The sequence below is a fragment of the Sceloporus undulatus genome, chromosome 1 (assembly GCF_019175285.1).
Source record: "Sceloporus undulatus isolate JIND9_A2432 ecotype Alabama chromosome 1, SceUnd_v1.1, whole genome shotgun sequence".
In the NCBI taxonomy this organism is placed as follows: domain Eukaryota; kingdom Metazoa; phylum Chordata; class Lepidosauria; order Squamata; family Phrynosomatidae; genus Sceloporus; species Sceloporus undulatus.
This window is the reverse complement of record NC_056522.1, coordinates 131,904,355-131,932,031: the sequence shown is the minus strand read 5'-3', so window position 1 is coordinate 131,932,031 and position 27,677 is coordinate 131,904,355. Positions and strand designations below refer to the sequence as shown.

Sequence of the window (27,677 nt, the reverse complement as noted above, 5' to 3'; positions counted from 1 at the left end):
CTGCTGCTTTAGTGGTTTGGCTGAGGATCCACAGAGAGTTGATGTCAGTGATGAGATTCAACTTGAAAACTTTCGGATTCACAGCTCAGTCTTAGCCATTACACTAGGATTGGGGTAACTTTGGTTCCGCTCAATCCCTTGTTTTGTTGTGTACTTTCAAGTCACTTCCGGCTTATGGTGACTATATAACAGGGTTTTCTTGGCAAGATGTGTTTGCAGGGGCTTTGCCTTTGGCTTCTTCTGAGGCTCAGAGAGTGTGGCTTACTCAAGGTCACCTACTGGGTTCCCATAGCTGAGCAGCGATTTGAACCCTGTTCTGCAAAATCATACTCCAGTGCTCAAACCACTGTGCCACACTGGCTCCCTCTACCACCTTTTACCACTGGCTATTTGGGTTGGAGCTAGAAGATCCTAGAAGATCAAAAGCATTCCAGCACTGAATTACATTATCCTTCTAATATTATCTACCAATGAGCTTCACTATTTATATAATCATTTCTAGTACTTATGTATAAATGATCTATTATATATCAACTCTATTACATGGACACCAGCTTTATTACCAGGAGGATTTACTTATTTCAATGCAACTCTCCTCAAGTAAATAAAGCACTACAGCTTCTGTTCAACTTTAAGGATCTTTATCTCTGCAAATTTTTCAGCAGTGGGAATTAAAGAAGCTGAACATTCAAAAATTAGAAATTCAAATGTAAAAGAGGTTTTTTTATACCATATTTTGGTTAATTTATTTTTCATCTCCCCAGATTTATGATGATGCACTAAAATCCAAACTGTGGTAAAAATTGACACAATTGAAAAAGGGGTGTGATATATGTATTTGCAAAACATATTCAGGAGCTATACTAATAATTATTTTTCTTGGCTCAATTCACAAAATATTGATTTTTGCTCTGCACTGTGTAACCTTTCTTTTAATGTAATTCAGCTAAGTATCTGGATTGGGAAAGAACCAATAAATCAGAAATGACGTAAATAAGGTCCAGAGGTGCTTAACAAGATGCAGATCCAAGAATCACTGAGGTAAACATTGATTTGTATTTCAATAAGCCAGTGACCTCTTCTGCTCATCCTTGATGTGGGAGCAACCCTGGTATATGCCCCAAATCTCAAGATTTTCTAACTTGGTTTGGTTGGCTTCTACAACATTTTGCAAATGTACTATACCTGTAAAGCCAGGAGCGCAGACACACTGGTAGCCCCCAGGGTGATTGAAGCAGCTTCCACCATGCAAGCAAGGAACAGTTTCACACTCATTTACATCCAGCTCACAAAGAGAACCATAGTATCCAGGTGAGCAGTTGCAAAGGAACCTATTATGAGAAGATATAGGAACATTTCAGAGGATAGCAATGAGTAATACATTTTTTTTCCCTGCTAGATCATGAAGCTATCCATTGCACCCAGGTGTCAGGCTGAAAACATCCCTGTCAAAATAATTGGAATGAATTTCTTTCCCTTCTGCATTTTTTTTAAAAAAAAACATATTTTTGAGTAGACAAGCCTCTCTCTTGCCCAGCAAATCCCAATAACATTCATAGGAATTATAATTGTTCAGTGAATCTAGATGGAATGAGTACCATCCATTGGGCGGAGGCGGGGGGGGGACCAAAAGGTTCTCCAACCTTCTGGATTAGTTTTTAGGGTGACAAGGTACAGTTGGCTGCAAAGGGAAATCAATATTGGAGCAGGGGGATCTTCTTCCTCCCTTTTCACATAGGGAAGCTCTTGTTGGATCAGAGATGTTTCTATCAGTAGAGGAGAATCAACTGGGTATAATCTTTTGCATTACGTTCCGACACAGAAATTTAAACCTTTTCTGAACCAGTTCACTGCCAAACAAGGCAGTAATAAAGACATTTACTTATAGAGTCAATGGGATTTCAAAATAGGATTGCACTGAATGCCTTCCACAACATGTTTCCCACCATGTCACACACAAGTGCCCAGAAGACAGCCATTACATGGTGACTCACTAAGTAGCTTGAAAAATTCCAAGAAGCTTTGAAAATTAATTCTAACAAAAATTTATCAAATGACATGAGGAGGCCATCCATAACTGAGAAGTGGTAGGATATGTTTGGGCCCTGAGCTTCATCCTCAAAACTCAGTTATGGATGGCTTCAGCATGTTGTTACACTCATTCTTCTTGAAATCTTTGTTTCAGACTAGAAAATCATGAGGGTTGTCAAGAGCCAGGAAGATCAGTATTTATGGCTGATGGATTGCATTTGGCTGGGGTAAAGGTGACAGAAAGTTCAGCCAGTCTGCACACTATACAATTTATCTGTTATCCACAAAAATATTTATGACAGGATTTGTCAAAGATAACGAAGGAAATAAAAAGCTAGGTCTCCAGTCATGTGAACAGTTCTACCAGTGCTTGGTAGCATGAATAAAACCCTCCTTCATATGTTGCTATTCAGATCAGCAACATTAGGAACAGAGTCAGGTTTCTGAGATGGGGATAATATGCATAGTTCTATGCCTGTTCAGGCATAATAAGTCAAACAGAGCCATTTATTTATTACTTATTGATTAAAGTATTTATATTATGCCATTTATCCAAAGATCTCAAGGCAGCTTACAATAACTTTCATTCAAAGAGCACTGAACTATGACTCTGGAGACCAGGGTTCAAATCCTGGCCCAGACATGTAAACTCTTTGGTGACCTTGGGCAACTCACACTCTCTCTGTCACAGAGGATGGCAGTGGCAACCCCCCTCTGAAGAAATGTGCCAAGAAAATCCCATGATAGGTTCAACTTAGGGTCATCATAAGTCAGAAATGACCTGAAGGCACACAACAACAAAAGGGAGCCCTGGTGGCACAGTGGTTAAATGCCAGTACTGCAGTGACAAGGTTGTGAGTTTGATCCCAGGGCTCCAAGGTTGACTCAGCCTTCCATACTTTCATAGGTTGGTAAAATGAGTACCCAGCTTATTGGGGACAATTGCCTTACATACTGTAAACAACTTAAAGAGTGCTGGGTTCACTATGAAGCGGTATAAAAAGGTAAATACTATTGCTATGTGCAACCTGGATAAAACCAGTTTGATCTGAAGGCTATAATAAAAAGCCAAGTTTTAATTTGGTGTCAAAATAATTCCAACACTGGTGCCAATCAAGCCCCCAGGGGAAAAGAATTCCATTACCAGAGTGTCATTAAAGAAAAGGCCCTCTATTTGGCTACTGTTTCCAATATCTTGCATTGAGTATACTGCCTCTGTACATGGTCCATTCCACTATCACCCCATTTAAAAGCTATAATCCTTTGGCCCTCCACATATCTTGGGCCAGAGTCAGGACTGTTATTGAAAGTTGTAGGCCAAATCATCTGGAGACCCAAAGTTCCTAAGTCATACTTTCAATCCCTTTTGTTGCACCGTCTGAAGTAAAAGATCTCAGCCTAGTGTGCCTTTATCTCTCTCATCCAATCTACATGTGCTGTATAAGTGACTTTTTTTTTCACTAAAGAAGAAAAACCCTTGATTTTGCTTACAAACCTGTTTATAAGATCTATGCAGGTTCCGCTGTTTGCACAGGGATTTGATGCACATTCATTAATCTCCACTTCACACAATGTTCCAGAAAAGCCCTCTCTGCAGACACACCTGGAGAGAAAGATGACATTGAGTGAACAGAATAATACCAAGAAAAACAAAATGAAACCAAAGTGTCATTTTTGTTCATTTTTTTGTTGTTGTTCACAGCATCATTAAAAAATTATAAATATAATTTAGACAACTTGACAAGAACTTGTGAAAGAATATGCAGGTTTAATCTTCACTGCAGAAAAAATGCAGTTTGACACCGCTTTAACTCTCATGGCTTTAGGCTATGGAATCCTGGGATTTGTAGTTTGTTGTGAAACCAGAGCTCTCCAATACAGACGGCTAAATAGCTCACAAAACTACAAATTCCAGAATTCTATGGCAATTAAAGCAATGCCAACCTGCATTATTTCTGCAGTGTAGATTAACCCCTATTCATACTGATCAAAGCCAAACACTGGGAAATCAAGGAGCTCTTAAGTAGCAACATCATCCACACAAATCCCCTCAAACCATGTTGGCTCTAATCCATTGTCTTTGTTAGAAATAGTTCCCAAATCCAATCTATGATTTTCTGGGGTGATTTCCCTTACCTGTAACTGTTAACCCCATCCACACAACGGCCTTGATTCTTGCAGGGGGCGGAGGAGCATTCATCATTATCAATTTCACAGTAAGTACCTCCAAATCCTGAAAGATAGATGAAACAGGTATGGATCAGCTATCTCTGCTGCTCAGTTTGAATGTCAGGATCAGTGATAACAATGGTTCAGGTGAATGCCTTCTAAATGGAACTTTAAAACACTTGAAGTATTTTTATCCCTTGGACTTAACGGGAAATGCTTCCCTTTAGAGAATATCATATATCTTGTAATACTTTGACGCTGACACGGACACACACACACACTGCAAGAAATGAGCATCTAGTGAAATCTACCTGAGAACTGATGCTTGTTTTTAAAGAACTGGAAATACTTTATAAAAAGAGGGGGAAATCTGCCATACAATAAACTTTAATCTGACATCTCAGCAGCGATTTAAAGGAGTCAGAAAGGATTTCTTCCCCTACCTCACCATAAAGTTTTTCCCCATTTCTCTTAGGCATAACAGGAGACAATGCTTATAAAGAGACCAGCCTTTAAATAGAGTATTTTCTTCTAGAACAGTGAAGGAACTTTATGAAAAATGAAAGTGAAAAGGATCTTCACTGGTGAACCAAAATATCACATCTTCAAACATCTTGTGACTTTAGTTTATCGGCTTTTAATTACTTTACTTTATTCATGATTTTTATATGATGAACACATTTGTGAATTTCTCGTTGGAAGAAACTAAACATTTTAGTTTGTTGTGTTAATAAATAACAACATGAAACATCTTGGAAGACCAGCAAATTTAATTTAGCTGTTGTGGCCTGAAGCTCGTTTCATCACATACATCTAGAGCTGAGGGTTGAGTTAATAGTTCAATGTACACACATGGGGTGGGTGGGTGAATTGGTGCGCAATTGTGATCAGAGATTAGAAGGCACTCTGACACAGATCAGAACAAACATAAATTGTTACCTTAACAGTGGGCACTAGCAAACATTATTTAGCTGGTAGCACAAAGTTTCTTGCATTAATAAATGGATCAAGACTGTAGTGTTCTGCTCTGGAACCAAACTGGGCCAATATAATGCAAACTGGTGCTTGTACAAATGAGTCTGAATCAGCCTGTTTCTATCCATTATTTGGGATTAAGTTAAATCAATTCACAACCGTTGTTTTTAATGCCAGATTTGTGCCCATTTATTCTTTTGCAAAGAGTACTGGGATGGAGCCAGTGGTGTCCCTAGGGTTGGTGTCACTCTGTGCAGTAGCTCATGGTGCCACACACCTCCATTGACCTCCTCCCACACCACATCATACAGAAACCTTGGTAATGTTTTTTGTACTAATGGTATTCATAAATTGTAATTTCGAATTATCACTGAATGCAATGGTATCAATTGTGACCTAAACAACTAACAAAATTAAAATTATACCTTTAAATTACAATATCATATACACAGTGTAAATGTATTTACACAGCATAGTTTCATGTGCTTAAAGTGAAAATTTGGTAAGAAGTGATGTTTTTAATTTTTTTAATAATAATAATAATAATAATAATAATAATAATAATTTAAAAACATCCTCCTCCTAAGCCTTGTCTTACTCACACCTGCTCTTCGAATGTGCTCCACCATTTCAAAGGGATGAAGGTGAATGCCACAGCTTGTTTTTGCTAAATGGCAGATATTTGGGAGCAGTGGTGTCATCCCACCTTAAGTGTGTCATCTGGTACAGTCTGCACTCCCTCTATATACCCCTAGTGATGCCCCTGATGGACCACTGGTCCACAAACCTTATGTGTGCCTATCAAAGGTTCAGGTCCACTCTTTTGAGGATCCTTGCCTATCCATGTCCAACACTCTGCCCTGCCCAACTGGCAAGGGAAATGCCCCTATCCTCTCTGATTAATAAGGAAAGATATCAGTGGCGTGTTACAGAAGGCCCAGAAGGGGAAGTCTCGTGCCGCTGCTGGTTGCTGCGTCCGGGAACCGCAGCATCCAAACTGCACGGTTCCCGGACGCAGCAAAGAAGGAGCGCGAAAATTGCGCTCCTTCCTCGGCCCTGGAAGAGACGCCGCGAGGCACTAGTCGCGCACTCATGGCGTCACTTCCGCCGCATGACATGCAGACGCAGAGCGTCCACTATGTCAAAATGGTGGCAGCTGTGTGGAATGGCCACTGCCATTTTGACATAGTCATTACGCGCAAGGGGCAAGGCGCGTCAGGAAGCGCTGCCCTCATGCGTAATGATGGCGTGATGACGGCGCCTCATGGGCCTGTCTGTAATGTGCCAGTGTCTCCCTTCCCTTTTACTGTGGTTGCCCTCCAGAAACTCCTGTTAAGTTTGTCTCATGCAGTGGACACTACATTCATGTAATTCGAAATCTCCAACTGCTTCTGAGGAACTGTGATAAACATTTCTACCATTACACCCCAGCTGTTGTTCTGTACTTTTGAGAGCTGTGCGCATCTGTTACAACAACACATACAGGTGCTGAAGATCTAATAACTTATCTTAGAAGATGGTGCTCCAAATTTTTTTTTAAAAAAAGCTGAAGCTGTCTATCTAGGTAGAATGAAAGTAAAACCTACTGACAAATGAGCATTCAGAGTTCAGGGCAGTGTGCTTTATTGCTATAGAGCAGCAAACACAGGGAGATAATCTCCAGTACTAAGTCAGTACTTCAGCATGAAATGACATTCCTCCAGGTTCTTTTCATCTAAAGTGGGCCTTATGAAAGGACCAAAATCTATTTCTGAACAATATAAAAATAAGTAATGCCATTCTTATCGTGGAGGTGTGCAATCTCTGGGTCAAACAAAAGGGAAGAGAGAGAGAGAGCGAGAGAGAGAGAGAGATGGATGAAGGGAAGGAGAGAAAAGCAATATATATTATCTAATAGATTTCATTCCCCACAACTTTAGAAAATAGGTTAGGTTTACTTCTTTCTATTTTATCAGCAATACATGATACACAATCCCTTTTAGACAAAGGTGCATTTGCATTGACTATTCTATCTCATTTTCAGTGTCCCAATGAATGAACACTTGATGTAAGCATCTCACATCAGGAAGCATATTTCAGGCCAATGTACGGATGTGTGCTTCCATTTTATTTTCCCATTGATTTAAACCTAGTTCTTTTTTAAAAAAAAGAAACTGAATTGGCTGAAAAGCAGAGACTCACAGTTTGTTATTCCCCTCTCATAAAGAGAATGGCCATGAGGTCACTTAAAACATTTTTTTAAAATTTAAAACAAGTTTAAAATCTCTCCCCCCCTTTTTTTTTGTTCCCAAGTTTGCTTTTAATTAAGATGCTGCAATGAGTATTTAAGTAGTTAAACTATGCTTGCACAATTTCAGCTATGCAAGTGGTTTCATAGACTCACAGAGCTGGAACGGATCACAAGAGTCATCTAGTCAAAATCCACTGTCATGCAACCTCTGTTAAAAAAACCCCAAGCCCCCACATCACCCTGTGAGGAAACGTATTCAGCATTTTTGGAACCTATCTAGTGACAGCATTCAATATGTCATAGTGGAAGCAGTTTTCATGCTTTTATGTGTGCACAATGGAGAGAGAAGTGTGATCCTGTTGGTGCTCTTGGACATCTCAGTGAACTTCGATACCATAGACCATGGTATCCTTCTGGAACACCTGAGGGAGTTAGGTATTGGGGGCACTGCGCTCCAGTGGCTCCACTCCTACCTCTTGGACAGATTTCAGATGGTGAGGCTGGGGGTCAGTTGGTCTTCTAGGAGAGAGCTGACATCAGGTGTCTCTCAAGGTGCCATTCTATCCCCCATGCTGTTTAACATTTACATGAAGTCGCTGGGAGAGATCATTCGGAGACATGGGGCACGGTGTTATCAGTACGCTGATGACACCCAAATCTATTTCTCTATGTCTCCAACTGTTGCAGTGACTAAGGATAGCATCTCTCCTCTGGATGCCTGCCTTGGGTCAGTAATGGACTGGATGAGGGAAAACAAACTCAAGTTGAATCCAGAGAAAATGGAGGTACTTGCAATAGGTACCCCAAGTCCAGGGATGGAATTTTGTCAACTAGTCCTGAATGGGGTCACACTTCCCTTAAAAAACAAAGTTTGCAGTTTGGGAGTATTCCAGGACCCATCTTTACAGTTATCATCCCATGTGGATATGATGGCCAGGAGTGCATGATACCAACTTTGGTTGATACGCCAATTTCGTCCCTACCTGAACCAAAAGGACCTTGAAGCAGTGGTACATACACTAGTAATCTCTCATTTAAATTTCTGTAATGCACGCTACATGGGTCTACCTATATACCAAGTTCGGAAGTTTAAAATGGTGCAAAATGCGGCAGCCTGATTGGTCACTGGAACATCTAGATCAGACCACAGAACACCAGTATTAAAATCTCTTCACTGGCTACTGATTAGCTTCCGGGTGCAGTACAAAGTGTTGGTTATTACCTTTAAAGCCCTACATGGCTTGGGCCCAAGTTACTTGAGGGAACACCTCTCCCTACACAATCCGCCCCGCACTCTCAGAACAACTGGGAAGAACTTATTAAATCATGTAAACACCAGGTTAAGAACAACTTCCCACAGGACATTTACTGCCATAGCTCCTAAATTATGGAATAACTTGCCGGAGGAGATCTGTCACATTACCACCTTAGATGCCTTTAAGAAGGCACTTAAGACGGATCTCTTCCGTCAGGCCTATCCATCCAATCTGCTATAAGAGAGTTAGAAAGAAATACCCCACTTCTGTTTGTAAAGATATGTATTTTAAATGATGATTTAATCTAAGTATTGTATTGATATTGGTTTTACTGTTTTATTGAGTGTATTTTATATGAAATTGTAGTTTTTTTATCTTGTAATATTGTTTCTATTGTTGTAATCCCACCTTGATCCGCAGTGAGAGGCGGGAAATATAAATAAAAATTATTATTATTATTATTATTATTATTATTTGCACAACATCCAGCATAACAATTACAGTACCTTCCACTACAATTAAACAAGTTTAGCCCTTACTTTGAACTCAGTAACAGGTGCCCTGGCAAGTCTTTGGTTCTAAAAGAAATCTTCTAAGTCTTTGTGTACCAAGACTTTCTGAAGTATAGTTGGCATATACAGACCTTTCTTGGGAAGCTCCCTGCCCCAAGAACCTAGACCATCTTCTTCTAAACCAGTGTTCTGTTGTGGCTTGACAATCTTTGTCTTTCAACAAGCTTATAATTCTGTTCTGTATATATTGTTATGCATTATTTATTGAGAGCTTTTCTACATTTCCTCCCATGCTTTTTGTAGTTACTGTAGCAGAGATAGGAAAGTAGGAGGCAAGGGTTAATGTATTTCGTTAGTTATTAATAAGCTTTAAAGAAGAAGAAAGAACCCTCCACACTACTATTTTAATTGCATTTACATTAGAAGGAAGAAAGTAACTATTAAATTTATGTTAAATTGCCACTTGCATTTATGATACTAAATGGCTATACTAAAAAAGTTTTAACAGAAGAGAAGCAGAAAAATGTGGTGTGATGTTACCACCCATGTCCTTGTCCCTATTATGAAATGGTAGATAAAAGGGAAAAAAGGTACATGAATTATTGACAATCCCACTTCGTAACCCACATCACCCAAAACTCTTCCCTTGTTTTTCCTCTTTTCCCCTTGTCTTATAATTCAGTTTCTTTAATCTGTCAAGTTTCTTTAGTTTACTGATTCCTACTTGGATCTCAGCAGAAGTTCCAAAACTGAGAACTTCAAAATCTAATCCCTGGGGACAAATAAGGAACCCCTACATGTTTTCCAGTATAGAACAGAGGAGGACCATCTCTCCCTCTTCCAAACTGGCCTTACTACTTGTTGGTTTGAAATCTCAGGATCTTAGAATTAGCTAAACTATCACAGTTTAATCATGAACAAAGCTAAAGATACATTTCCATCATTAGGCATCTTATATGAAAAACAGGCCTATAGTATTTTTGATATCTAGGAACAAATTGTAGTTGCAATTAATATTGCTTTATGTGTTTGTGGAACCTTCTTTGCCTTAACAACAACAAAACACCTCATTTTCTTCTTTATTATTTATATTTATACTCCATGTTTCCTCCAGTGAACTCAAGGTGGCATACATGGTTCACTTCTTCTCTACTTTATCCTCACAACCTGAGATGATTCGATATCATTGCAACTCTTTTTTTTTTGCCCATGTGCAGGGATAGAATTTGTTTCAACTAGCCAAATACCAAAATGCCTCCCCCAAACCCACTCACTTACCAATACATCCCAACCAAAACAATCATTTATGTGTTGTAAGAACATTTGGGGTTCAGCTGGGATACATCTATGTATTTTCCTGTAGTTTAGCATGCTGCAAGGATGTCATCAGCAGGGAACTCCTGAGGACCCCTGGAGGATTCTGCAGATGCCTGTCACAGTGTATCCAGCTACAGGAGAACAGCTGGATGCATCCCCATTGATCTCTCCCACTTTCTAATAACATGAAAAGAGTCATGTTAAGAGGCCTGCATTCCTTATGAGGTGAGAGGTTTTTGGGGTGGTGGTGGTGGTGGTTAGTGTAATAGCACTGGGGGACATAATCTTAACTAACATGTAATTATCCAGCCCTGAAAGACTAACAAAATGCAAGAAGCAGTTCTGAAATCATTTAAGAGGCTTTGGATAAAGAACCAGCTGGGAAATATAAATTGTGCTAGCTCTTCAGCATGGCTTATCATTTAATTCATTATTATTTTAGGCTGGCATCCTGTTCAGTATTTACAATGACTTACACTATTCTTATTACATTATAAATACTGTAATTCACAATTGTGTTTGTAGCACCACTGCAATTAACTGCAAATGTCCTCCCAAACTGACCTTGGGAGCCAGGCAGCCATACCAACTGATGGAGTTCTGAAGTGCTGGGGAACAGGTTGCTGAGTAACAATGCATTCAACTTCCTATCACCAATAAGGTGTGTTCCAAAAAGTTAAAACAGGACTCCAAACTGAGCCTCCCCTGGTGAGAGGTGGATGGAATGTCATCTTTTAGCATCTCACTCTCCATCACCTTGGAACTCCTCCAGATGGTTGGGCTGTTTGTGCACCTATGGCCCAAAATGCATGGGCCAAAGAAGTGGCTTCTTCAGACATGGTGTTTACATAATGCATCCCCCCCCCCAAAAAAATGGCTGGAAGCTGCTCAGAGGCTGCCAAAGATGGCCTGAAGCTTCTACCAAAAGGAACTGATTAAAGCCAGCTCCTGGTGGCAGCCTGCTTTGGAAGCGGGCCATGCAGTTGCCATGTTCCCAGTGCGATTGTGGCCAGAACAGCCTCCAGCCACTCCTGGTGAGATGTCTGCTTCATCTCTAAGATGTGTTTGCTGGGGTTAAACTGGGAGATGTAGTGAAGACAACAGAGATTCAGCATGGTAGCTATGTCTTGCAATGCAGGATCTAGTCCTGAATTAATAACTCAATAATGTTTACGATGAGATTTCAACTTCAATCAATTGTTCAAATTGATTGTCTCTTATTTTTGATTTAATATTTAGTTGATATTAGTTAATTCCTATCTTTGTATTTTAGTAATATTCCTCCTTTTTATCTTTTATGAGTTAGATTATTAATAGGTTAACACTGATTTTTCTATTCCATTAGTCACTTTGAGCACCTTCATAAGGAAATGAAAAATAAAATTCACATTATATTTTTTTTAAAAAAGTATGTGTACTGCAAGTGTAAATCCGGAAAACAAATTGGAATGAAATGAATGAATGAATCTTTTGAAAATGTTTCTTTTGATTCACAGACACCAGATTACAGTGTCATATTTCAGCTTTTGATGAAAAGAAAGGACATAAAGGGCCTGGAAAACTGGTATAGCATTCCACTAACCAGGAGTTTGAGTTTTGGGTGGAGATACAGTAGTAATGGAAAACCAGTAAGAATGGGAAAACTGAAATGAGGGAAATTGAAATGTGGGAAATATTGGAATCTTTTGTGGAAGAAAACACAAAAACTGCGTTTCATACCAGTTACTGAGATGCAGCATTTTCTTTGATTTATGCCTTTTTAGGATACTTTATATATTAGGCTTTCTAAAGAGCCAGTAATGTATGGTGGTAAAAATGTTGTTATGAACAGCTGAGTAATTGCAGGTTACCTCTGCTCCCTTGGCAAGAACATATGGTAAGTAGCTCCTGAATAGGGCTTGAGATTCTTCCCCTCCTTGTAAACTGGGTTCACAAAAGACATATCTGGTCATTCTCCTCTCTTTGGAGATTAGAAATACATGAGGCAGAGTGGAAATGAATGTCCCAGCTCTGCCTCCTCCGTTGTCACCCTCCTCACCATCCCTTGTTACTCTCTCTGAAGGCAAATGCCTGGTATAGGTAACCTGCTCAGTTGTGTAGGCTGTCTGCACAATTCAGAACCCTAGACAATCAAAGCTCTAAACTGCATGAGAAGTACATTAGTCTACTGAAATATCCCTAGTGCAGACATCCAGCCAAAAACCCACAGAGGATAAGGGAAGGGTCAAAGCTAACAGGCCTTTCCTTGTGATCCCCACATGAACTAATTGTGCTGCCAATTTCATTTTCTCAGTAGAGCTAAATAGTCCATGCAGACAACAATTTATCTCACATTCTATCCATTTCTTACCATTCGATACACAATACAGATTACTCGTGGTACTGGAGGTCAAGGAATCCATTTCTAAGTACTTTGTCACCTGTACAGCTTTGATGCAACACCAAAACAGACACATTGATTCCAAAAGTGACATTCCAGTGATAGTGACATGACAGAAATTAAAAAGAGGACAGCTAAGGCCACATTTTACATTACTATTATAAACGACCCACCCTCCCCCCCCCCACTCAAAACACTGGTGTCGGCTTTTTAAATATGTCAGTGATGCATACAGTTGTCTAAGTATTGTTTTTAAAATCATTAACATCACCTTAATATCTTTACCTGCAATCACTTTGCCCTGTCTAAAACACTGGCCCAAAACAATCTTCAGAAAACATCATAATGCAAATCCTAATTCATATCTCGTGCTGAGAATATAGTTTATTCATTTAAGTTATTAAACAGAATGATTTTTTATTTTTCTACTGTTTTGTAAGTACCTACAAATATACATTTAGGGCTAATGTATTGTTATGGTAACGATATTTAGTAGCATGTGTACTAGAGTAATAGGCACATTTAAATGCAACTACTTGCTGTTGGTGGTCATGCAAATCAGTCTGGCTCAGGATACAAATTATAAATCAATAGTGCATGGAAATGATCTGCTACAGCCTTGGAGAACAACATTTTAAAACACAGAGAGAGAGAGAGTAAGACAGAGAGAGACTGGCTTTTTCATATTTGCACATTTCCAAGCAAAGCAGGGTCTTGTTTCGGAGAGACCTGGAGATATTTTCTGTACTATGTTTTCAAAGGTTTGACCTTACAGCCTTTTTTGTGAGTAAACAGGAACTGCCAGCTGGGTTGACATCAACCTTGTGAACTTCCAGATGCAAACATTTACCTAATCAATAGCAAATAATAAATAGCACTTGACTGCTTGCAGGCAGTGATAGAAGACAAACACTATTCTTGGCCTGAGTAAAAATCACAATGCATTTCTCCAAGAAGCTTCCTGATATCTTTCAAAGTACCTAGAACTTTGCTCATGAAGTTTGGAGAAGATATTCCCATATGAACATTGCAAACTAATCTGAGTTCCTTACTTTGATGGAAATGTACTATTAATGCATTTTTAAAAACACACAGAGTAGCCTTTCCCCAGGATTGTTGAAGGCTGGATGAGGTATTCAACATGGTGATGGATTCCATATGCACATAGAAATCTCCAAGGTTCACAGGAGATTTAGGTCATTTCATCTAGTGATTCATCTTACACACTCTTGATTGCCTTGGCTGTTTCATCATCAGAGCCAGGGTCCTGGAGGTAATCTGAAATTGGTCTCTATGAAATTTGTTCAGGAATCTTTGTTGAGTTGAAAATGCTGATTAATGAAATATTCAGCACAGTGGTTTGTGACAGAATGTACAGTAGCAAAAGCTAAGGTTTGCTAGCAGAGTACAAAGAGGGCATGCAATTGTTCTAATATAAACAGAAGTGGAGCATGCATGGATCTTTGTCTGTTTGCCAGTATAAAACTGAACACACACACAGAGAGAGAGAGAGAATATTTGTGATATAGTTACAGGGACATTAGAAAAGCTTGCAAGGATCTGCATGTTGTTCAACAAATCTTGGCTCTGGTCTATTGTTGTACCAAATAAAAATGTAAATATTGCATGCAACTACAACAAATTGTCAGGTCTTTTCACTCCAGTCTGGAAGATCCTGAGAATTTTTAAATGCATTTTGGACAATTGTTTAAATTCCGAGACTTGCTTATGAAAAAGGTGGGTGGGTAGGATGCTTTGCACAAAATACATATTCAAAGTACAATATTTTTGTTTAGTACAAATAAAAATGAGAAAATGTAGTGGCTTTTATATTCTTTTGCAAGGGCAAAAAAACCTCATAGACAGCTCCCTCCTTTTTGAAAATGATGAGAAAAAGTCTGATTATTCTTTAAATTGCCATCACCAAATGCCATTAAAGTTACTCCTGTAACTCTTCATCTCCTCTTGTCAATTGTTGGTTTATAACCTTTTGTGCAAAGATAGCATTTAATGATGCCTAGTTTATTCATATGCTTATTTACTTTAAAAACAATATGAGCTGAATATTTAGTAAATAAATTAATAAATAAATACATTAAATAAGAAGACCTGCTTGGTAAGTAATATCAAAGATATGCTATGAAGAAATAATTTTGAAAGTATTCGTACCTCTGATCAGCAATACAGTTTCAAGGAATAATTGAAGATGGTTCATGCCATATATACATGCATACACACATACAACATGAGTAGAGCCCTTTTTTCAGAAGGGTAAGATAAAATGGCTTATGCTTTGAATGCTTATTTGATGGAAAGTTGGGACAAAAATTGCCCATGGTATGCTTCTGGGCTGCCTCTCCAGGATGGGACTTAAGAGGCATTGTATAACCCTAGTTGTTTTCTTTTCTGGAGAAGTGAACCAGAACATGGTGCTGGGAAGAGGTATGGCCATGGAAACTGGTGCTAGAATAAACAGATATCCCCAACATGCTGCAATAGTTGTTGATGTTGTGCAATTTCAAGTTGTTTCTGACTTATGGAGACCCTATCATGGTTTTTTGGGAGGCTGAGGTTGTACAACTCATCCAAGGTCACCCATTGAGTTTTCATGGCTGAGTGGGGAACTGAACCCTGATCTCCAGAGTCCTAGTTCTATGCTCAGACCACTAAACCATGTTGACTTTCTTGGAATTATGTCTAATCAAGAAATAAGAGTGCCATTTGTACTAGGAACAAATGTTAAACTTCATGTTTACTTTTTTAAAATGATAATCCATCCTTGCAACAAAAGAGATATTCCACAGTGTGTGTAGTATGTAACAGTTTGTTGAATAACAAAATTTACCTTTTTGACAAATACATAATGGCTTTCCATCAACTTGTGCCAGACAGGTAGAATTGTTTATACATGGATTGTAGGGATCATCACATGGGTTGTAGCGATACTGACAACTTTTTCCAATATAAAATGGAGGACAAACACAAAGAAATTGCCCATGGACAGTGGACTCATAGCAGGTGGCTCCATTCAAGCAGGGTTCTGAATCACATTCATTTATATCTTCAGTGCAGTGTTGTCCAGTCCAGCCTTCTGCACATACACAACTAAAGAAAAAGAAAAGCAGAGGACAATGAAATTAGGTGAAAACACTTTTACTTGTAATGGCCACCTCTATCTGCCCCATTATTTTGATTCTATTTCTACAAACAGTGACATAAAGCTTCCCAGGAGAGAGAGAGAGAAAGAGAGATGCAATAGGTGAAAATAAAAACCTGCTAAGTGGAACATTGGAATCTGTATCTGAGAGGAAAAAGGAAGGAAAATATTTTTAAAAGTTAAGGAACATGTGACATGGATTAAAATAAATGTTCATTATTGGCAACTACATGCATAATTACTGAAACAAATAAGTATGTATGTGGTTAAATTATGTATATCCTGCCTTTCCATCAATTAGGAACCCAAGGCAGCTTATGAATGCAATTTAAAACCTTATAAAATGCTAACACTAATAGAAATTGAGCAACAACTGAACAAATGAAGTAATGCAGCCTAAAAACAAATAGGCAATGGCTAAGGAGAGAGGAATATTAATTGTTATTAAAGGCTTGAGTGAGCAGAGCTGACTGAGCAGGGTGGCTAAAAGATAATAAAAATGGTGCCAGGCAAACGTGGTTTGCATAGAAGTTCATAATTAGGGCAGCACTGCAGAGAAAGTCTTATCTTCACTAGCCACCTGTATAGCCTCTTAAGCCACAGATGAAGATCTCAACTGATGGGCAGGTTCATACATCACAAGGTAAGCCTCTATATGCTGTTATTCCACACTGATAAGGGCCTTTAAAGGCTACAACCAGCACTTTGGATTGATCTTGAAAATTAAATGGGAGTCACTCAAAAACTTTTGAATTACAGTGAACTTCTGCCATAATCTGGATCATCTGAAATTTCTAAAAAATTTTTTGTTTGTTTCCTTGTCTGTATTTCACTTATTTCATTTTTTAAAAACAGCAACAGTAGTCAAGGTAGATAAAATAATATATGGATTCCTGGCCTTTTAAGAACATGTGTAGTATAGAGAGAATAATATGTAAATAAAATTAACAAAGTTATCATGACAACATAAAACACATCTCTTAAAAACATCTCAAATACTTATATATTTTATTTTTTATATATTATTTTATTTATATTTCAAATAAAAATATAAACTATATTATATAAAAATATAAATGAGAAACAAATCAATATGAAAAATGTCACCCACTGCCTACCAGCACTGTAACATAAGTTAAACTAGCCTCTCCTTCTCTGACATGGAGTTTCAAATCCTGGGAGCAGCTACTGAGTATGCCCTGCTCTTTTTTGCCATGTGCCAATATCCATGGACATGTTTCTGAGGCACAGGACAGAACACCCAAAAAGGGAGGACTCCCGATGCCTGTTTTTCCGCTGGAGGGAAGCCCAGCAACCCTAGCAAGTGACGAGGGTGCAATAATGGTGATGCCCATATATACAGGGTGCTCCCATTGTTATGCCCTCGTCATGTGCTAGAGTTGCAGGGCATGTGGGCGCTCCACCCCCAAGCAACCCTAGCATGTGATGAGGGTGTCGCAGAGGGCCCGTATGTACCAGGCCTGAGTGACATGTAGAAGATCCTCTTGATTAGATCTTAACAACAGTGTTGCCAATTTCGCGACTTTCACGTGAAAACGGGGACTTTTCAGAGCTTTCCGTGTGATTTTCGCGCCTTGCTCTATTTCAGTGCCTTTTCCGTGCCTTTGGCCCATTTCAGCTGCAGCCTGCTGCAGAGCAACCAAAACCCTTTGGAGTGTAACAGTTTTCAGCCAAGAGGGCTGGAGAAAACTCTCTCTCTCTCTCTCTCTCTCTCTCTCTGACTCCCTCTGAGAGCCAGGAGGGAGCAAGCCCAACCAACCCCAACTGTTTGGAGGAATAGTTCAGCCAATCAGAGAGAGGACAGTGAGTCCCCCCCCCCCCCCAGGCATTCTCAGGCTCCAGGGGCAAAAGTGCTGGAGAGAGGCAGGGAGTGAGGGATCTTGGCTGGCTTAGTCCCAATTGCCTTGGATTTCCAAGTAAGACATAAGTTTTCAGGCACACAAAGGCAATACTTGATCATGGTATCATGGCTTGATGCTGTGGACTTCTGTGTGTGCCTGAGAGTGACATTTGAATTTCTCAATTCCTGAGCTTGGGCAGAGTGCCCCAATCCTACCTCTCAGGGTCGTTGTTGTACTGTGAGGAGGACCATTTGGGTTGTGTGATGTGAATGCGATGTCCCTGTGTGTGTGTGTGTGTGTGTGTGTGTGTTAATGATTAAATCTGCTTCTGAGCATGGGCAGAGCACCTGGTCAGTTGGCACCCCTGCTGCCCTGTCTTCCAAGAATTTTGTTTTGTGGCTCTCTTTTCGTTCCCTTTTCCATTGCCATCCATACTGCAGAAATAATCTAGTTTGGCACTGCTTCTAACTGCAAGGCTCCCTGCGATGATGGGATTCTGGGCACAACAAACCACCAAGCCCAGAATTTCATGCATGGAGCCCTGGCTGCCGGTAAAAGCAGTGTCTCAACATGTCACAACAAACTACAATTCCCAGGATCCCCTGGTTTGACAAGGGAATTGCCTCCACGCTTCCAGATCACAGCCCCAGAGAATGAGTCTACAGCATATCAGTGTTGCCAATTTAAATCCACTTCTTCAGCTGCATTTGGATTTAATAATGATAATAATAATAATAATAATAATGGTGATGATGATAGAGAGATCTTGTAGCACCTTTGAGTCTCACTGAAAAAAAAGTTGGCAGCATGAGCTTTCCTAGACTTAAGCGTATTTCCTCAGATGCATGGGAATTGTAGTTCATTGTGGCACCAGAGCTCTTTCTCACAAAACTACAATTCCCAGGGTTCCCTAGCACTGAGCCAGGGCAGTTAAAGTGGTCTCAAACTAGATTATTTCTGCAATATAGATTGGACCTTGAGCATTTTTAATAACGAAGGTCCAAAACACTGCAGAAATAATCCAGTTTGTGACCGCTTTAACTCTCCTGGCTCAGTGCTAGGGAATCCTGGGAATTGTAGTTTGTTGTGGCACCAGAGCTCTTTTTGATAAAGAAGGCTCAATGTCTCACAAAACTACACTTCCCAGGGTTCCCTAGCACTGAGCCAGGGCAGTTAAAGCAGTCTCAAACTGGATTATTTCTGCAGTGTGTCTTGGACTCAACTCAGGCTGCATCTTCACTCCAGACTCCAGAGACAATTCCCAGGATTCCATAGCACTGAGCCAGGGCACCTAAAGTGATCTTGAACTGGTTTATTTCTGCAGTGTGTCTTGGACCTAACTCAGGCTGCATCTTCACTTCAGAGACAATCCAGTTTCATACCGTTTTAACTGCCATGGCCCAGTGCTATGAAATCCTGAGAATTGTAGTTTGTTGTCACACCAGAGTTTGCTGAGAGAGAAGGTTAAATGTCTCCGAAAACTAGAATTCCCAGGATTCTCTAGCACTGAGCCAGGGCAATTAAAAGGGTGTCAAACTGGATTTATTTCTGCAGTGCGGTTGCAGCCGAACACATTTCTATTTGGCACAAAGCTTCCTGAACCCCCTTCATGTCAAAATAAATATCTTAAAAGGACTGAAACATTCTTTGTTTGGTTCAATGGTAATTTTGAGGGTTGAAATAAGTTACAATTATTTTTATTCAATTATGTTTACGTTTATTTGCAAAACATCCACCATTTTAACATTATGGGAATTTTCTGGGAATTGTGACTGAATATTCCATGTGATCTGAGGGGATTCAGCGGGTTTTGGACAAACATTTCCGGGAATTATCTTCGAGGCTTGTTGGCAACACTGCTTAACAATCAAGCATGCTCAAAGACATTTCAAAGGCATGTAATACACAGATGTTTCTAACATAACCTGCTGTGAATTTATCTCTTTTTGAAAGGGGATACTTGTCCATTGCAATTAAATAAAATAGACTGAAAGGAAAGGAAAGGGAAAGAAGACAGAGTGGGCACATATAGGGAGAAATGTACTGTTCAGAGTGAAGAGAGAATGGGAGTGATCAGGATATTTCTCACATGCACATTGCATATTGCATATGGAAACTAACCAGCTCTTGGAATAATTTGTAGCCCACTTTTATTGAAATAGGAAATATCCCCTGGGCTCTATTCCATTCCATTCCAACAAAAGACACCTAGAAAGTCAATTTATGTTTTTGAAACCATTTGGACAAGATTTTAAAGGTGGTCTTCTGCCAAATATGAATTGGGGTACAATAATGAAACAGTAACCTTGTACACAGTTCCTATATACATCTGACTTCCAAATGTACACAGTTCCTTGTACACAGTTCCAAATGCATCTGAGGAAGTAGACTATGAAAGTTTACAAAAGCTCATGCTGCCAATTTATTACTTTAAGTTAGTCTCAAAGATGCTACAAGATCTCTCTACGTACAGTTCCTTTAGTAGATGCATAGAAGCTGAGAATGAGAAAATGGACAGACTTCCTTTAAGGTAACATGATGTGTGTTGAAAGCAAAGATGCATCAAACTTATATCGAGTACTTATATGGAGTATTATATATATATTCATGTATAAGTCTAGAAATTTTAGTCCATAAATTGACCCAAAAAACCTTGGCCAACTTATCCACTGGTCAATGCAAGTACTGTACTTTTATCAAAATAGGACCCATCCCCTTCTCTGATTAGAGTGGCAAAGGACAAAAGCTTAGTCTATCCTGTGAGAAGTTAAAAGAAGCATCTGCCATCTCTACTCTATCTGCTGTAGCAATGCTTCTGACCCTCTTGAATGTCTGGGTGCAAAACAAATGGCATGCTCTGGCATCACTTTAATTTCCTTCCTCCTTTATATGCCCCTAAGTTTTACCCTCGACTTATCCATGGTTTATATCAAAAACCATAATTTTGGCCCACAAACCTGTCCTCAACCTATACATGAGTTCGACTTATAGTCAAGTATATATGGTATTAGCAAGGAGATTCCAGAGAGCAGTCTGACTCTTTTTTTTACCTCTCTGTTTTTTTCTTTGATCTAAGTACTTAAGCCTTTTTCCTTCCCTCTTTCCTTCCTTCCTTCCAAAAGTTAGTCCTTTATCTTCCTTTGGGAAGGAAGGGTCCATGAGGCTCCATTATCAGGATGGATGTTCGCTCCCCACATGAGAGCCAACTTTTAGAGGCTCTTCTATTGAAGTTTAGTTAATCTGTTTATCACCTTCCAAATCCCAAGATAGATTTCCTGAAACGATAATTTAAGTTTTTATTTTATTTTTACTGTACAAGAGCCTCTTCAGTACAGTATTTTCTCCTGTTTTCTACCATTAACTCATGTTGCACTACATTCTACCTGATGCAGATACCAAATATTCCTACAGTTCAGTAGTTTGGAAACTGACCTAGGACTCTGGAAGACCAGGATTCAAATCCCTGCTTGGCCATGGAAACTCACTGGGTGACCTTGGGCAAATCATACACTGTCTCAGCCTTACAGCAAGATAGTAGCAGACCTCCTTTGGATAAATCTTGCCAAGAAAGCCCTATGATAGAGTTTTTTATTTATTATTATTTCATTTTATATGCCGCCTTTTCCCCAAAGGGACTCAAAGTGGCTCACAGATTTTTTTAAAAAAAATGCAATAAAATTTAAAACAGTTACAATAATTTAAAAACAACATAAAATTATGTTAAAATATAGCAGAAGTTAAAAGGCATGACAAATACACATGCTCAATATAAAAACCACCATGTCATGCTTATGTTTTACACTTGCTTAAATAATGGTTTCCATATGTCAGAGTCAATTTGAGAACCCATAACAACAAACAACCACCACCATCATCCTTAATCTTGAGAAGAGCCTCTGCACTTATAGTAACCATAGCTTTACAGCTTCTCTCTCCTAGATTCATATAGTGGGAGAGGGACAAGACCACTGGGAGATATGGCAGCAGGGAGGGTTTGGTAGGTATAGCCTTGTGCACCTTTCCTCCTAAATGTTGATCAAGCCTGACAAAGGCTTTCCTCTCTTGGATTTTCACTGAGTATTTTCCTTCCCTTCCCTACCAAATAGTTCTTCCTCTCATTTCCTTGTACTTGCACTGCTAGCTTGGCATTAAAAGGCAGAGGAGACCGAAGCAGAATATACAGAACCTGGGCCCCAATCTATGAAACATTTGCAAGGCATTTGAAATGTGGTATTGATGAGATTGTCTGGGCACTTTTTAATTATAGGACACAAATATGCAGTGTACTGATAACCTTTATTATTATGCTCTCAAAGGTGTTCTGATGACAGTCTTGACACATTGGGCAGGGGGAGAACCATATCAACTGGCATTTCTAACATGGTTTGAATGAAATCTCAACCGTTCAAGGGGCCCTCTCCCAGTTATAGAAAGCTGCAGGTTTTCTATATTCAAATACTGGGGAGAGAGAAAGGGAAGTAGTATTTCCAGCATGCCTGAATTTTAAACATAAAATGAAGGAAACTGCTTCTCAAAGGCTGCCCTTCTCTGCAGCAAGATGACTTACAGTAATGATGCAGAAGAGGATAATAACATGCACCTGTGTTTTCTCATTAAATAACCCTCCTGGTCCTGTTTACATGACAAATTCAGAATTTACTTCTCTAAATTTGAATCAGCAGTAGCAGTCTGGGGCATTTGAAGGTAGTGTGCCAAAATCCAATCAGTATATTGGTATCAGAACAGCAATACTTTTCAGAGGCGGGGTACAGACCGCCGCTTTGCGGCGGTCTGCCGCCACCGCCGGCTAGTCCGTGGGGGAGCCGGAGCCTCCACGCGGCGCGGCTCCCCTGCAGACTGAAAAAGAAGCTCCAAAATGGAGCTTCTTTTTCCGTCGTGTTTGCGACGTAGCGAGGCGCCAGGGGCGCACTCGCTACGTCACAAGCGACGCGACACGTACGGACGCTCAGCGTCCGATACGCAAAGATGGCGCTGGCCATGTAGAAGTGCTGGCGCCATCTTGTACGGACAGAGTCCGTACTAGGCCCAGGGGCGTCTAAAAGAGACACCCCTTTTTTAAAATGGGACGTCCTCCGGACGTCCCAAATGGCGGTGCAGAAAGCACCAGAGGGAAAAGATTCTTTTTCTGTTCTGTGCATCACTATAGCAAAATGCCCAGTCTGGAAGAAATAAGGTGTGCATGTCTTTGTCTTACCCTCAGAGCTATGGGAGCTACCTCCTGCTCCTGCATTTTCATGTTGACAATGTGAAACATCACAGATTATGTCCCACTGAAAAGTGTTGGAATAGTAACAAGCTCTACACTTATAGGATTAATAACCATTACAGGGTTAATGGAGAGCTATTGAGAACACAGATGACTTCCAGCTCTATATGCATAGCTCTAATCAACTTTAGAGTCTTAATAAGGCTAGGTTTGTAGTGAGTTCTCTCTTCCCCCCTTCTTTTGCTCACACTATTCTCAGCCTTCTTTTCTGTTGCATTCTGCTTGTGTTATTTGCTTATATTATATTGTTTGTATTATTTGCTATTTGTTATTATTATGTTTGCCATTACTACTGTGGTTTATTTTGTATCTTTTGTATATATGGGTTTTGTATGATTCTGTTGCATATATTGTTTGTTACCCCTTTTAAGTATTTATAGATAAAGCCTCATTTATAGTACCTTGTCTCAGTTAGGCCTGTTACAGACTGCCAAAATAAAGCTGCTTCTTGTCTCTTTGGAGATATGCTATTTAAATGATGCATGGGTCCTAAGAGTCCGGAGGTGGCACCAAAGCCACACTCCATTCCTAAGCACTGGAGTGCAGCTTTGGTGCAGCTTCCGGATTCTTAGGACCCATGCATCATTTAAATAGCATATCTCCAAAGAGACCTGAAGCAGCTTTATTTTGGCAGTCTGTAACAGGCCATTGTCTCTTTTCAAATCCATATTTACAACAAAAAGAATGTGGCAGGGCTGAAGCTTTTATTTTATAATGTCTTTTATATCTACCTAGATCTAAAGCTAGATGTAAACCTGTAACTAGATCTAGGTCTGGGTATGTCTTTTAGGCAGAGAGCCAGTGTGGTGTAGTGGTTTGAGTGTTAGACCATGATCTGACTCTCCACTCAGTCAAGGAAACCCACTGGAGACCTTGGGCAAGTTCACACTCTCTCATCCTGAGGAAGGCAAAGGCAAACCCTCTCTGAAAAAAGAAAACCCCATAATAGGTTACCTTAGGATCGCCACAAGTTGCTCAATACCTGAAAGTGCACAACAAAAAACCTCAGATGAACCCAAATAAGCACTTAGGATGAAGATCGACCACTGCCAACTTAAGATCTGAGACCATCAACTGCCCCAGTGAAGGCTTTGAGATCTTCATAATAAAGCAATTTTTGAAGAACCTTTGTAATTGTGACATACTCAAGAGCCTTTCCTTAGATAGTGTTTACCACCTCTGTGTCCAAAGAATACTTAGGGCTCACAAAGAAAAATAATTTTCACTAGGCATCTCTATGCCTTGCCTTTGTAAACCCACAATGGAAAAATTTATGAGATTATTAAGTGACACCACCTACTGAATGCAGAGCAACAGGACTAGAACTTAAAGTAGTGTTGAGCAGTTACTTAAAACATAATTTAATATGTTAGTATCTGCTTACACGGTTTCTCATGTCAGACAGGCTTTTTGCTGAGGAGTCATATTAAATGAGGCAGTAGAAACTCTCAGCCATGTCATTTTATGTTGCCCTCTCCTCCTTTTTTAAACCAAAGGAGACATATTGCTTTAATCACATTTATTCTACAGAATATTCCGGACAGGATGAAGAATCCTATTTTCCTTTCTGCTCTCCAGGCAGGATACACAGATTACGGAGAAAATCACTAGATTTTGTGAGACTGCCATTGTGACCTGTAGAAAGATGATAAATCAGTAACAGATAATAACAATAAAGAGCTCTCTTAGAGGTTCTTAGGTAGCCATGTAATCCATGTGGGACTGATTTGATTATGTACATTGGGCCCTCCCCTTATGCAGGAGATCCATTCTGGACCCTCTGTGTAACAGGAAATCTGTGTGTGCTCATGCCGCATTGGAAACAATAGGGCATGTGCTGCGCTCAGGGCTTGGGGCAGCACGCAAGCCATTGTTTTTAACATTGTGCGGCATCCGCATAAGCTTGAAGCCTCATATAGTGTGCCCGCGTATGGTGTGGGTGCACTGTACAAACCTTTGTCTTAGGTAGGGTGGTGTGATTTACTTTCTTTTATTATTAAATATGAATTTTATGTATTATGTTTCATGTTATTCTGTTTTATGTATTTTATGGTTAAAATTGTCTTCTCTCCCTTTATGTTGGTCTATGACCATAATAAATTATTGATTGGTTGGTTGGTTATCATTGGCAACTGGAAACAGCGGAATCAAAGAGTGTAAGAAAGTTTGGCCTTAGATCAAGAAATGGAATAGGAGAGCAATTGATTGAATTCTGCAAGTCGTTTGTTCATTGCAATGATTTTTTAAGCAACTAAAGAAGCAACTGCATACATGGACATCACCAAATATTAATTGGAAGCAGGAGAATCATAGAGTTGGAAGAAACCATAAGGGCCATCCAGTCCAACCCCCTGCCATGCAGGAACTCTCGATCAAAGCATCTCCGACAGATGGCCATCCAGTCTCTGCATAAAGACTTCCAAGGAGGGAGACTCCACTACACTCCGAGGAAGTGTGTTCCACTGTCGAACAGCCCTTACTGTCAGGAAGTTCCTCTTAATGTTGAAGTGGAATCTCTTTTCCTGCAGCTTGCATCCATTGTTCCGGGTCCTAGTTTCTGGAGCAGCAGAAAACAAGCTTGCTCCCTCCTCAATATGACATCCCTTCAAATACTTAAACAGGGCTATCATTATCCCCTCTTAACCTTCTCTTCTCCAGGCTAAACATCCCCAGCTCTCTAAGTCGTTCGCATAGGGCATGGTTTTCAGGCCCTTCACCATTTTAGTCACCCTCCTTTGGACACGCTCCAGTTTTTCAACATCCTTTTTGAATTGTGGTGCCCAGAACTGGATACAGTATTCCAAGTGGGGCCTGACCAAAGCAGAATAGAGTGGCACTATTACTTCCCCTGATCTAAACTGCCTAACATTGCATTGGCCTTTTTAGCAGCCTCATCACACTGTTGACTCATGAGCAACTTGTTGTCTATTTGGACTCCTAGATTCCTTTCACATGTAGTCTGCTTAAGCTAGGTGTCCCCCATCCTGTATCTATGCATTTCATTTTTCTGCCCTAAGTGCAGTACCTTACATTTTTTCTGTGTTGAATATCATTTTGTTAGCTTTGACCCAGCTTTCCAGTTTATTCAGGTCATTTTGAATTTTGATCCTGTCCTCTGGGGTATTAGCCATTCCTCCTAAATTTGGTGTCATCTGCAAATTTGATAAGTATGCCCCCAATTCTGTCATCCAAGTCACTGATAAAGATGTTGAATAGCACTGGGCCCAGGACAGAACCCTGTGGGACCCCACTGGTCACTTCTCTCCAGGATGAAAAGGAGCCATTGTTGAGCACCCTTTGGGTTTGGCCAGTCAACCAACTACAAATCCATGTAACAGTTGCCTTGTCTAGCCCACATTTTACAAGCTTGTATCCAAGAATGTCATGGGGAACCTTGTCAAATCAAAATATACTATATCCATAGCATTCCCTTTATCAACCAAGCTGGTAATTTTATCAAAGAAAGAGATTAGATTTGTCTGGCATGACTTGTTTCTCTTAAACCCATGTTGACTTTTTGTAATTATGGCATTGCCTTCTAGATGTTCACAGAAACTCAATTCTCTTGGCAAAAAAGACCAGAATGTTAGACACAGACCATGAAGTACTAATATCAAAAATCAGAGTAAAGTGAAAGAAGAACACTAAACCAACCATTGTGCCAAAATACAATCTGAAGAACACCCCCATAGAATTTAAGAATAATGTAACAAGCACATTAGCATTATTAAGCCTAATGACCAGGAGACGGAAGAATTCTGGACTGAAGCCAGGGCAGGACAATGGGTGATTTAGTGTTCTTCTTTAGCTTTATTCTAATTGCCAGGGAGGAATACAATAAGACACTATGTGCAACTAAAAAGAAAGAGACTAATGGCAGATGAAACTCTTCAGGCAGTTATGGACATTTGAGAAGCAAAAGTGAAAGGTGCCAGAAATACGGTCAGAACCCTGAATGCAACTATTCAGAGACTTGTGTGCAAAGAAAAAGAGAACTGCTACAATAATCAATGCAGTGAAATAGAAAATGACAGCAAAAAAGGAAGAAAAAGAGACCACAGATGGAAATTAAAATCAAGAGTGCGAATGTTATATGACCAGCAGGGAAACATATTACATGAACAAATAAAAAGATGCTGGAAACAATATGCTGAAGAACTGTATAAAACAGATAAAGAGATGACATATTCATTAAGCCTACAAGTCTTTGATTGTGTGGATTATGAAAAGCAATGGATTGCTCTCAAAGAAATGGGTGTGCTGCAAAATTTTAGTGTCCTGATACTTAACCCATACTCAGGACAAGTAGCTGTCATCAAGGCAGAATGGGGAGAAATGAAATGGTTTCCAACTGACAAGGAGGTCAAGCAAGGCTGCACTTGTCACTATCTGTTTAACTTGTATGCTGGGGGGGAAAAGAACAAAGAGAACTAGTAACACCCGATAGAAGGGATGTATTGAAGAGACAAAGTCTCTGGGTGTTGGAAAAGGATGGTTTCAT

At 39.8% G+C, this 27,677-nt stretch overlaps 1 protein-coding gene across 1 annotated transcript in view; it reads right to left on the bottom strand.

The window, feature by feature from the left end:
- Nucleotides 1–612: 612 nt before the first annotated feature.
- The window catches only part of LOC121925322 (protein eyes shut homolog), a 65,122-nt gene continuing 38,057 nt past the window's right edge, over nucleotides 613–27,677 (bottom strand). Inside the window, exons 3-7 of the mRNA XM_042457329.1 lie at nucleotides 15,716–15,975; nucleotides 4,168–4,264; nucleotides 3,527–3,634; nucleotides 1,186–1,331; nucleotides 613–680 (exon numbers count right to left, since the gene is read on the bottom strand). Of these exons, the coding sequence (XP_042313263.1) occupies nucleotides 613–680; nucleotides 1,186–1,331; nucleotides 3,527–3,634; nucleotides 4,168–4,264; nucleotides 15,716–15,975 (679 nt within the window). The remainder of the gene's footprint in view (nucleotides 681–1,185; nucleotides 1,332–3,526; nucleotides 3,635–4,167; nucleotides 4,265–15,715; nucleotides 15,976–27,677) is intronic.